Here is an 11,922-nt window from a genome sequence, read left to right as displayed (position 1 = left end):
GGGTAAAAGAAGATGTGAGGTGAGAAGGGAATAGGTGTAAAGTAGTGGTCATGACATGGTTTTGGGTCTGCCTTGGCAGCTTGACTTGTTTTCGCCAATTCAAAATTTGAGGTCTTTAGAGGTTGAATTAGGGTTTGAGTCTTGAAACAAAGTTATAAAGGATTCCATTTGTGACATTTGGATCAAAGTAGATCTCCAATAGGTTGATAAATGAGAAAGTTATGAGGTTTGGACCAAATGATAGGCCAAACTTGGAAACTAGGCCAACCAACCATGCATTAACTTGTATTCTTTGACACTTTCTTGAATCCCAGGGCATAATGATGACCATTTGAGGACGAAATGAGGAAGTCTTGATTGAACCTTTATTAAACATGATGATATCTTGAAGCTTGAATGGTATGGCGTGGAAATAAACCCATGAACCATACTTGAACCAATGTAGCAAATGGATTCTTCTTTGACCATGATGAAACCCTAATGCCATGATGAATAAGTCTTGACTATGATCCTTTATTCCTCTTGCTTTAGACTTGAGACTAAGACCTTCTCGAGTCCATCTTCCACACTTTGATATAAGGTAGGGTATCAAGAAACCCTAATTGTCAATGTCTTGCATTCTATTCATGATCAACTATGTTTGAGAACCAAAAACTAAATGTTATGCTAATGAGATGATATGTTAACGAATTAGATGATATGCTAGGATGAAAATGAGGGTATGTCACATGTTACAATTAAACTACATTAGTCAATACCATTACACACAATAGGTTCATTAAACTACATTAGTCTTGTGTTTGTGGCACTTGTAATCTGTGTGTCAAAATGGTGGGTGCTTCTTTTTTTATCCTCTCTTTTACTTCTTTGTCTTGTTACTTCCTTTGGGCAATTGTCGTCCACCGTTTGAATTGTGCCAAAAAATCCCACAGTTTTTATATTTTTCTGTATTTAAAGTGAATTATTTTGAGAAATAGATAAAAATGATATTATAAAGTAAAATTGAAAAAATGTTTAGTTGCCTAAAATTTTCAGAATAGGATAATAAAATATCTCCCAAAAAATTTCATCATAAAGACTTTGAGATAGTATGATATAACACGTTAAATACAGTAATAAAATATCTGGCTTTTGAAGGAAGTATTATGTCAAATTGTCAATGCTAAAAACTTAAATGACTGGTTAACTTTATACATTTCTTTTCAATTCTACGACCACCCACAAGCCACAAACTGATGTGTTACGGCAAAACCTCCACTGTCCTATATCATGTCTCTATTAACCTCAAAATTTCACTGACTAATTTTTATCACTTCACCATTCCAATGTTCACTCTCTCTCTACTTTCTCTCTCTAAAAAACTGACATAGAAAAACAAACACCACCTAACCTTGTTGCTTCCTCTTCCATCAGCATGCTACTAGTTCCTCCCAAACCCATCAACACGATCACAATCACCATCATGCTAGCCTTCACCTTCTTCCTCATCTTCTTCTCCTCCGGTTTCCTCCATTTCCCTTCCGTTTCACCTTCTCTCCCACCCATCCACCACTCCTTTACGCTCCCTTCCATCAATTCCTCTTCCGACCCCTTCACCGATCTGCTTTCTTCCTTCAGGAAATGGGATTCGCGAGTGGGTTGTGCTAAATTCAGAGAGAAAACAAATGGGGTTGTGTTGAATCACTCAAAGGTTGTTTCTTTGCAAGAGTTTGGTGGTGGGTGTGGGGGGTTTGAACTTAATCATGTTAGTGTTTTGGTTAAAGGGTGGACTTGGATTCCTGATAATTTGGATAATTTGTATTCTTGTCGTTGTGGGTTGAGCTGTTTGTGGACCAAATCGAATGTTCTTGCTGATAAACCTGATGCTTTGTTGTTTGAAACTTCTACGCCTCCAATTCAGGTAGGTTTTATTTTTGCTGAAATGTATGAGGAACATTTTGATATGCTTGATTTTGCAATGGTGGTGAGTTTTTTGAAGTTGAAAGGTTTGCTTAGATAATTGAATTGAATGTACTATGTGTGTGAAATGCGCGGATGATATATTGGTACCGGCAGAGTAATCAAGGTGATCTACTCTGCCATTACTGAGAATTCCATTCATGATTCTTGCTATGGAATTGACATTGATTCCTTTTGTATTTGGAAAATGTTGTTCACTCACTTATTGTTTATACGTTTGCATCGCTGAAACAATAGATAATTAGAGCTTGGTTTGGTTATCTATTTTTAGTCTGTTTTGGGAATCAGTGATCTTAATCGATATTTAGCATTGCGGCGAGCTCAAATATCTGCTTAACGTTCTGATGTCAGTTTTCACATGCAGATTTACGTACAACTATGGATAACCTTTGTGTGAATCTTGCATTCACGATTTTGAGTAAAGTTTCAAAAGTTGTGCTTGAGTTCTTTTTGTTGGACTTCCAATTAGCTTGCATTGGTATGTGATGCATAATCTGGTATAGTGATTTCATAGCGAGGACTGTTTGCTAGTGTAGGATCTGTAGTAGCATTTTTTTCATCCTGATTAATTGTAGTAATTCTAGGAAGTTCTGCTGGATGTGTGGAGGAGTGCATTTTATTTGGGAATTTTGGATAGATGTAAGAACGGTGAAGAATAATAGTAATGAAGACCATTTTGATTTCATGGATTTCTTCTGCCAAATGGCCACAATTTTCATTCTTGTTCTTCCATGTTTACACCTCTACTGTAGTACCATTCCACAACGTCTTAGCAAAACAAAATTCTTGATTATCTTTATGGCTTAACCAATTACAGATAGCAGAAGGTTGAATTGGTGATAATGTCCCTCTTTGTTCTTTTCAAAATTTTATGAGCTTTATTGCCATTTTGGTTTTTCTTCTATTTGTTAAGCTTTGTGTTGGTTCTTTTTCTATTTCCATTGTCAAGGATTAGATTTAAGAAAATCAACAATCAAGATGCCTTTTGGCTCAGTCGTTAATAAATTACTTGTTCACAGAATGAAATTCTGACCACTCATCTTACAAACTATAAACAACACATATTATATGTATGAAACACGAAAAGCTTTCAAGATTTTTGTAGCTGGTAATATATGCCGTACTATTGGATTTGACTTTGTTATGATTTCATTTTCTATTTCAGAGACGTGTGGGAGAACCGCTTCGTGCGTACATGGATCTCGAACCTGGTCGAAAGAGATCAGGCCGAGAGGATATATACATTAGTTACCACGCTGAAGATGATGTACAGTCAACCTATGCCGGTTCCCTGTTTCACAATGGACGAAACTATCACGTCTCTAATACTAAAAACAGTGTAAGTGATAATTTTTACAAACAGGATGTTAATGACAGATAAAGAAAGTACTCGTAGTAACCTGACCCAAATTATCATCTGTAGGATATACTTGTTTATTGGTCTTCTTCGCGGTGTCTTCCTCAAAGAAATGAACTTGCCAAGAAACTCCTCGGCTTGTTACCTAGCCATTCATTTGGCAAGTGCCTAAACAATGTCGGTGGTCTAGACATGGCTCTTTCGTTCTTTCCGAAATGTGAAAACGATGCAAATACTAAACCAAAATGGTGGGATCATTTACATTGTGCCATGTCTCATTACAAGTTTGTTCTTGCAATCGAGAACACTTTCACCGAGAGTTACGTGACAGAGAAGTTATATTATGCATTGGACTCGGGTGCTGTTCCTATATATTTTGGTGCACCAAATGTCATGGATTTTGTTCCTCCACATTCAATAATTGATGGTAGAGAATTCAAATCATTGGAAGAACTGGCTACATACGTAAAGGCTGTAGCTAATGACCCAATAGCCTATGCAGAATACCATGCATGGAGAAGGTGTGGTGTAATGGGTAACTATGCGAAAACACGATCTATGAGCCTTGACACATTGCCATGCCGGTTATGTGAGGCTGTTAGCAGAAAAGGTGGAAGAAATGCTAGAAGCTAGCTAGGGTGAATCGTGTTATTGATGGCTCTGCTTGACAGAGATAGAAAAGATTGAGTTTATTACTTGTATAGACGCAAACTGCTTGTTTCGCAATTGATGAAGAAAGGTAACAAAAACTTAGTATAGCAATAGAAATAGAACGTGAAGAAGCTGAGTTCATATTTGATAAATATCTTACGGGTCATTCATTCGATTGTCTTTATTTTTTGGGTACTTTTCTCTGTAGACAAAATGTGGTGATATAAAAGTGTAGTTAGTTGTTGTTTATGATGCATAACTTTTGATCGATCATGCATGAAAAATACAGTAAATGCAACGAGGAAGGTGAATCAGATGCTAAGTACTTGAAAAGTTAGAACCCTCTCCTTTGCAGGTTGATCATGCTTATAATTGTGCTAACAATGATGCTGCATGACTAAACAAGTGTTAGAAATTTTTGTTCTTGGAAATATGCACCAACACTTGAACAAATAGAATATTGTTGAAGATTGTACTTAGAGAACTTTAATTTTGTGTGTTTTTACACTTTTTTTTAGGTTTTATTTATCTCCACCACTTTATGAATATTAGATACAAATGAAATGAACAACAGATTATTTTCAGGATATTTTGAATATCTTGATTTAATTTGCACAAAACATAACAAGCCTATCTTTGAGGCGCTTATAGAAGAAAAAAAAGTTTTCTACATTTCACACATGTATTAGAGAAATGAAGGATGACTTAAAGTGATATAAATGGAAGAGAGATGGATGATTTAAAGTGATATAAATGAAAGAGATGACTTGGGATAATTGCAAATTTATCACTCTTTTTGGTTCTAAATTCTCTATGAAGATAAATTCATCTCCCTTGGTGAAGAAAAACATTTCTTCATTTGCATAATGCCCTAGTTCAAACGAACTCTTAAATATATTTAACATCCATATTAATACACAAAAAACATATAGACTGATCGAGTGGCAGGCGTGTCTATTTAGTTACCAAGAGTTGCGTCTAGAGTATGATTTTGGACAATCGCATTTTTTTCATTTTGAAAATCATTTTTTTTTTGTGGAATCAGAATTAGAGAGAATTGTGGAGACTACGGCGGAGCGAAATTTCCGTGGATCGAAGGTCACGATCATAGTGCTCCTTGAATCAGATGTATCGGTCTTGATGAGATGTCGTTAATCGGTGTTAATTGTCTCTGATACGGTTGATCTATGGGGTATCTGAAAGGTTAGCACTCCAAAGCCCAAGTTATAAGTTAGGAATATATTGTGGAAGTTGTTGCTTTCATTAAATTGAGATTTCCTACTTATACACAGTAAATATGACGGTTTCAGAGATTTGCTAAAATCTCTCCATAAAGCCACTAACATAACTTACAGGCCACGTATTCAGCACAAACTAAGGAACAACATTGACCGAGTTTATTTAAATAAATAACATTAAATGAAAAAGGTAAATACGATTAATTTGATTCTCTAACACGCCCCCGCAAGCCGGACGGCCGTTGGGAAAGTCCGAGCTTGTTGATGATGGACTCAAACTGTGGACGGTGGAGAGGCTTCGTCAAAATATCGGCGAGCTGGTCGCCTGTGGACACATGGGTTACCCGGAAAACACCGTGTTGCACATTCTCTCGAACAAAGTGATAGGCGATGGCGATGTGTTTCATTCGGGAGTGGAATACAGGATTGGAGGAGAGAAAGGTGGCACCCATATTATCACAATATATGGCAGGTTGGTGGATCCGGTGGCAGAGCTCTTTGAGTAGAGATAGGAGCCAGAGAACTTCAGATGCTGTGTCGGCGAGTGCTCGGTACTCAGCTCCCATGGTTCCCCCGCCACAAGCTCGGCCATTTCTTGGTAAATGCCAATGGTGCCGTGAAACGGGCCACGTCGTTGCCTACTGTCCTCTCTTCCGCCAACAGCATCCAAATGCTCGTCCTCCAACACTATCCAGAACTCCTGCACCTCCACCCCCATCCCAAGCTCACACTGTCAACGCTGCATCCACATCTCAAAACTACATCGTCGACAGCGGAGCAACGCACCACGTTGTCACTGACCTCGACCAACTCTCCCTCCATTATCCCTACAATGGCCCGGACGAACTATTCATGGGCAGTGGCGAAGGTTTGCGAATCACTAACTCTGGAACTCTTTCACTTAGCACTTCTGCATCTTTGTTTAATTTACCCGATACTCTTTGTGTTCCACAAATGACCAAAAATATCATTTCTGTTTCTCAACTTTCAAATCAACAGAACTGTGCTATTGTTTTCTTACCCCATTCTTTTCATGTTAAGTGTCTCAAAACAGGCAGGATTCTTCTTAATGGGCCTTGCAGAGACGGCTTGTACGTGTGGCCCTCCTCTCCTACAGTTCTGTCTTCGTCCCGCATCTCCAGCCCATTATGGCACCATGCCTTAGGTCATCCATCTACTGCTACATTTAAATTAATTCAACAACAACTTCGAATTCGCTCTCCCACGTTCGAGCAATCTGATTGTACCTCTTGTCAATTAAATAAGAGTCATAAGCTCCCATTTTACAATTCCAGTCTTTGTTCAAACTATTTTCTAGAAGTTATTTTCTCTGATGTATGGACCTCTCCAATATTGTCGTATGATGGATTCAAATATTATGTAGTTTTTGTTGATCACTTTACACGGTATTCTTGGATTTATCCCCTCAAACGCAAATCCGATGTCCAACACACATTTATTAAATTTCGATCACTTGTCGAAAATTACTTCAAAACAAAAATCAAAATCTTCTATTCTGATAATGGCGGTGAGTTTATTGCTCTCCAAAATTTCCTAAGTCAAAACGGAATAAGTCACTTTACTTCACCACCCCATACTCCCGAACACAACAGTATATCTGAACGTAAACATCGTCACATAGTCGAAACTAGTTTGGCCCTACTAACACACTCTGGTATGCCACTTGAGTTTTGGCCTCACGCACTTCTCACCGCGGTATATCTCATCAACCGTCTTCCTACCCCAACCCTTCAAAACCAATCACCTTTTTCTATTATTTTTAAACAAAATGCAGATTATGCTAAGTTAAAAAGTTTTGGTTGTTTGTGTTTTTCGTGGTTAAAACCATACACTGCTCATAAATTGGAATCCAGATCTGTTGTTTGTGTTTTTGTAGGTTACTCCACCACTCAACATGCCTACTATTGTATGGACCCGAAAACCCGACGAATCTACACCTCACGGCACGTCAAATTTGTCGAAACAGAATTCCCGTTTCGGCAACAACCAAAAACCCCACAAAATTCAGCCCACCATACCGATTGGACCACCATATCACTACCCATCCTACCACCTCCCATGCCACCTCCCTCTCCTTCCCAATCGGACCCATCATGTCCTAGTTACCCACCTACCCCAACTCCAGCCCCACAAAGCTCTACTAACAGCCCACATAACTCCCCTATCTCCAGTCCCTTAGCAGCCACTCCCTCTACCTCTCAATCATCATTCTCAGAACCACAATCCACACCCCCACCAACTCAAATCATCCCGGATCGTGCATTATCACTCGATCCAAAAACAACATCATCAAACCCCTCTACAAGATGAACCTCTCTACCACTCCCCATCCACCCGTTGAACCGCGAACTATCACGCAAGCTCTCAAGGATCGAGCATGGTGAGAAGCAATGCAAAAGGAATATGATGCCCTCTGCGCCAACAATACCTGGACTCTAGTTCCACCCCACCCCACACAAAACTTGGTTGGCAGCAAATGGGTATTTCGAACCAAATATCTTCCCGATGGTTCCATTGATCGTCTAAAGGCAAGGCTCGTCGCAAAGGGGTTCCATCAACGACCCAGATGGGATTTTCATGAGACGTTCAGCCCCGTGGTCAAACCGGTTACCGTCAGAGTCATTCTCACGTTGGCTGTCTCCAAGGGTTGGCGCTTGCGTCAACTCAACATCAACAATGCTTTCTTGCAAGGTTCCCTTTCTGAGCAGGTGTGTGTATGCCAACCACCGGGCTTTGTCGATCCATCTCATCCCAACCACGTATGTCGGCTCAACAAGGCCCTTTATGGTCTCCGACAGGCACCGAGAGCGTGGTACACTGAACTTCGCACCTTTCTACTCCAAATTGGTTTTGTCACTTCTGCTGCAGATGTGTCACTCTTCATCCATTCCAGCGAGTCAGTCTTTATTGCCTTATTGGTCTACGTGGACGACATTATCGTCACTGGGAACATCGACACAGCCGTCACCCAACTTGTTCAACGCCTTGCTGCTCGCTTCTCTCTCAAGGATCTAGGCACACTGTCATATTTCCTGGGTGTTGAAGTCATCCCACATCATTCTGGCAGCCTGTTTTTGTCCCAAAGAAAATATATCAGTGACATACTCATCAAAGCTGGCATGGAAGATGCCAAACCAGTCACAACACCACTCTCTGCGTCAACTCCCCTGCTCAAAACAGATGGTGAACCACTTCCCTCACCCACCGATTACCGCTGTCTCGTCGGCAACTTGCAGTACCTAAGCTTAACCCGTCCCGATGTTGCATATGCCGTCAACAGACTGTCCCAATTTATGCAACATCCCACCTCTTCTCACTGGACTGCTCTCAAACGCTTGCTTCGGTACCTTGTCGGAACTATCGATAGGGGCATCGTCGTTTCTTCCAGCCCATCCGCAACATTACATGCCTTTTCCGATGCTGACTGGGCTGGTGACAGGGACACTTACGTCTCCACAACCGGGTTCATCATTTATCTCGGTTCCACCCCTATCTCTTGGGGCTCCAAAAAGAAAAGAGTTGTGGCTCGTTCCTCCACGGAAGCTGAGTACCGAGCACTCACCGACACAGCATCTGAAGTTCTCTGACTCCTATCTCTACTCAAAGAGCTCCGCCACCGGATCTTGGAAACCTATCCCTTCTCCAAAATCCTATACCATGGCTGCTGAGTTTTCCACAACCATTACTAACCCAAACGACGGCGCTCGTCCGTTCGTCATTGTGCACCTCACCAACGCCATAAAACTTACCCCTTCCAACTACATAACCTGGAAGTCGCAAATTCAGGAGACTCTCACAGGTTATGACCTTTTCAAGTTTCTCAATGGCGACCACCCTGCTCCGCCTACAACTCTTACTGCCGACAACGTCACCACCTCCAACTTGGCGTTTACTTCCTGGATGCGTCAGGATAAACTCCTTTATGGTGCTCTGGTCGGCACCCTCGACGCCTCTGTCGCTCCGTTAGTCACTCGAGCCACCACCTCCAAAGAAGCATGGGATATTCTCGCCCGCACCTACGCCAACCCATCAAATGGCCACATTAATCAACTCAAAGCCAAGCTACGCTCGTCCACAAAAGGCTCTATGTCGATCACTGAATACATTCAATCGATCACTTCGACTGCCGACCTGCTCGCTTCGCTCGGAAAACCGGTTGACGTTGACGACCTTGTCTCATTTGTCCTCCAAGGTCTCGACGGTAACTATCAGTCCATTGTTGATGCGATCAAGGCCCGAGATACCACCATCCATATTGACGATCTTCACGAAAAGCTCATTGTCAAGGAACTCGAACTCCGCTCTGATACCATATAAGTTAGGAATATATTATGGAAGTTGTTGCTTTCATTAAATTTAGATTTCCTACTTATACACAGTAAATATGACGGTTTCAGAGATTTGCTAAAATCTCTCCATAAAGCCACTAACATAACTTACAGGCCACGTATTCAGCACAAACTAAGGAACAACATTGACTGAGTTTATTTAAATAAATAACATTAAATGAAAAAGGTAAATACGATTAATTTGATTCTCTAACACAAGTCAGTTTAGGGTTTAAGATAGCGCTAGTGAAAGTGGAGATTAGAGATTGTGTACTTGAAAACCCTTTACAAAGGTATTTATACATTGGGCATGACGTCGGAGGTTGAATAATGGGCCTCGTGTAATTGGGTATTTGGTCAGCGCGAGTTTTTGTCTGGTACATAACAGTTGCCCACAAGACTCGTCGGGCATGTTTGATGTCAGAGGAGTCTTTCAGTAGTCATGGTCGACCTTTGAGGATGTTTGTCCGAGCGTCAGTTAGCATGCGTCGTTTTGGTTTTGCCAAAGCATAATGGGTATGTAAGCGTTAAACGCAATCACATTATTGAAATGTTTCGTAGTTTTTCTTTGACATGGGATCTGAAAAGGTATGGGGTGATGTGATGAGTACACTTGAGTACAATTGTCTTCCCCTGATAGATTCTGACCGCTGATTTACCCTTGTTTTCTACTTTTGATCAGATTCGTTCAATGACCTTTGTCTATATAAAGATGGAGAGAGGTTGTGGAGAAACTTTTTAGTCACCTTGTGGACCGAGTTTCCCTTGTCTCTTTGAGTCCTTCCTTCTTATCTAAGAGCACTTTTCTTCTAAAGTAATTGTTTTTGCACGTTCATAATTTTAAAGCATTAAAGCTTCAACTTTTTTGCCTTCTTCCTTGCTTATACGTTTTCGCCATCATATTTCAAGGTACCTTCTCTTCACCTCGAGTTTTACTCAAGTATTTATCATATTTTTATTACGATGAATGGTAACCCTATTATCGTCGAGAGTGACTCGGAGGGTAGTGTTTCTTCATCTTCGAAAATAGGAATGGAGTTTGAATCTCATTCCTTCCCCTTTGTCAATGGGGGTTTGGGATGATAAGACATCCTTTTAAGTGATGATTCAAATATGGAAGGGTTATCTGGAGAATCTCTTTCAGACAAAGTTCTTTCTAGGGGTTCTTCAGAGACTATGTTTCCGGCGAAGTCTAGCGGGGGTGAAAACCTTGTCGAGAGACATATGCCTCCTCCTGTCTTGACCTGGGCAGAAATAGAGGCTTCCCGCCAAATGAGGGAATATGTTGGTGACTTAGTCAAAATATACTGCGAAGTAATTGGTCATGACCCAAGTGATGATGAAATTTCTCGTCATATGAAATGTCAGGAGCAGCATGATGATATGTCCTGGGTCACTCTCGGTGAGCATTATAGAGTCGAAGTATTGACTCGTAGGGGTTTTCAATTAATATAGTTGACCAATGCCAGTAGATACCATTGGATGGCCACCTAAATAGTAAGGACTTCTTCTGCTTTGGATACCGTCGAAGTTGCGACTAAAGCCGACATCACGGTTGGTAATCCCCCACATTGGTAGATTCTACTAGTAGGTCCAAATGAGAGGGCGTGTAGCGCTTTCGAGGGTTGTTCGGTTCCTCTATACGATTGTCTCTTCACCGGGTTGGTGATACGCATGCCTTTCTCTGATTTTGAGGTGTCCATGATGAATCTTCTAAAAGTTTCCCTCTCGTAGCTTCATTCTGGAGCTTGGCCTTTCATGGGGGTGTTTTTTCGAGTATAAGTCTTGGAAGCCTTCAATAGAGCTCTTCTTTGACCTTTTTATGTAGCCCGCACTTTGTTGGATGATGCTCGGAATCAAGGATTGATCTCCCTAAGTACATTAGTTCCACTATGTTGACTCTGATTGGGGTTATTTTCTAGAGCATTTCATACTGGTGAAACCCATCACTTGTAAGACTCATCTGGCCTTCTGTTTTTCTTTAGCCCCGGTGGGAAGCGCCTACTCTTGCAGAGGGAGTTTTCAGAAGTACTGGTCCATATTTGTTTTCACTGGCCAATTCCTTTTTACCACTCCGGGTTAACTCCTCTATCTCCCGAGAAAGTTAAGATGAAAGAGGGTTTATATGCCTGGTATCAGGAACTCGGATATGAAGAAGGATTTGGTCCCGACGAATCATTTTCTTTTCAGCAAAAGAAAAGGAAAATAGATACTTACGTGATAATTAGCACGTCGTATCATTCAGAGGGACAAAAATTCTTAGGTGAGGATAGGGATCTGGGTGCCCCCTTTTTAAAAAAAGTGAAACTTATGTCTCACAGATAACATAGATCAACTGAGTCAATTGCGGAAAGCTTTGGTGCTTGCC

The 11,922-nt window shown here is 40.9% G+C and overlaps 1 protein-coding gene across 1 annotated transcript; it reads left to right on the top strand.

Moving 5' to 3' along the window:
• The first annotated feature begins 1,157 nt into the window (after positions 1–1,157).
• On the top strand, positions 1,158–4,216 carry LOC127093397 (alpha-(1,4)-fucosyltransferase). The gene is made up of 3 exons (XM_051032326.1): positions 1,158–1,900; positions 3,125–3,298; positions 3,383–4,216. The coding sequence occupies exons 1-3, from the start codon at positions 1,415–1,417 to the stop codon at positions 3,947–3,949; spliced, it is 1,227 nt and encodes a 408-aa protein (XP_050888283.1). The 5' UTR covers positions 1,158–1,414; the 3' UTR covers positions 3,950–4,216.
• Positions 4,217–11,922: the final 7,706 nt, after the last annotated feature.

The sequence above is a fragment of the Lathyrus oleraceus genome, chromosome 6 (genome assembly GCF_024323335.1).
Source record: "Lathyrus oleraceus cultivar Zhongwan6 chromosome 6, CAAS_Psat_ZW6_1.0, whole genome shotgun sequence".
In the NCBI taxonomy this organism is placed as follows: Eukaryota; Viridiplantae; Streptophyta; class Magnoliopsida; order Fabales; family Fabaceae; genus Lathyrus; species Lathyrus oleraceus.
Note: the sequence above shows the minus strand (reverse complement) of the source record. Positions and strands in the feature narration are given on the sequence as shown.

What these genes read in the sequence shown, in the direction of transcription:
- LOC127093397 (XM_051032326.1), top strand. Translation starts at nt 1,415, where the DNA reads ATGCTACTAGTTCCTCCCAAACCCATCAACACGATCACAATCACCATC. An exon ending in CTTCTACGCCTCCAATTCAG is followed by an intron (nt 1,901 to 3,124) that starts GTAGGTTTTATT and finishes TTTCTATTTCAG; the next exon opens with AGACGTGTGGGAGAACCGCT. An exon ending in TCTCTAATACTAAAAACAGT is followed by an intron (nt 3,299 to 3,382) that starts GTAAGTGATAAT and finishes TATCATCTGTAG; the next exon opens with GATATACTTGTTTATTGGTC.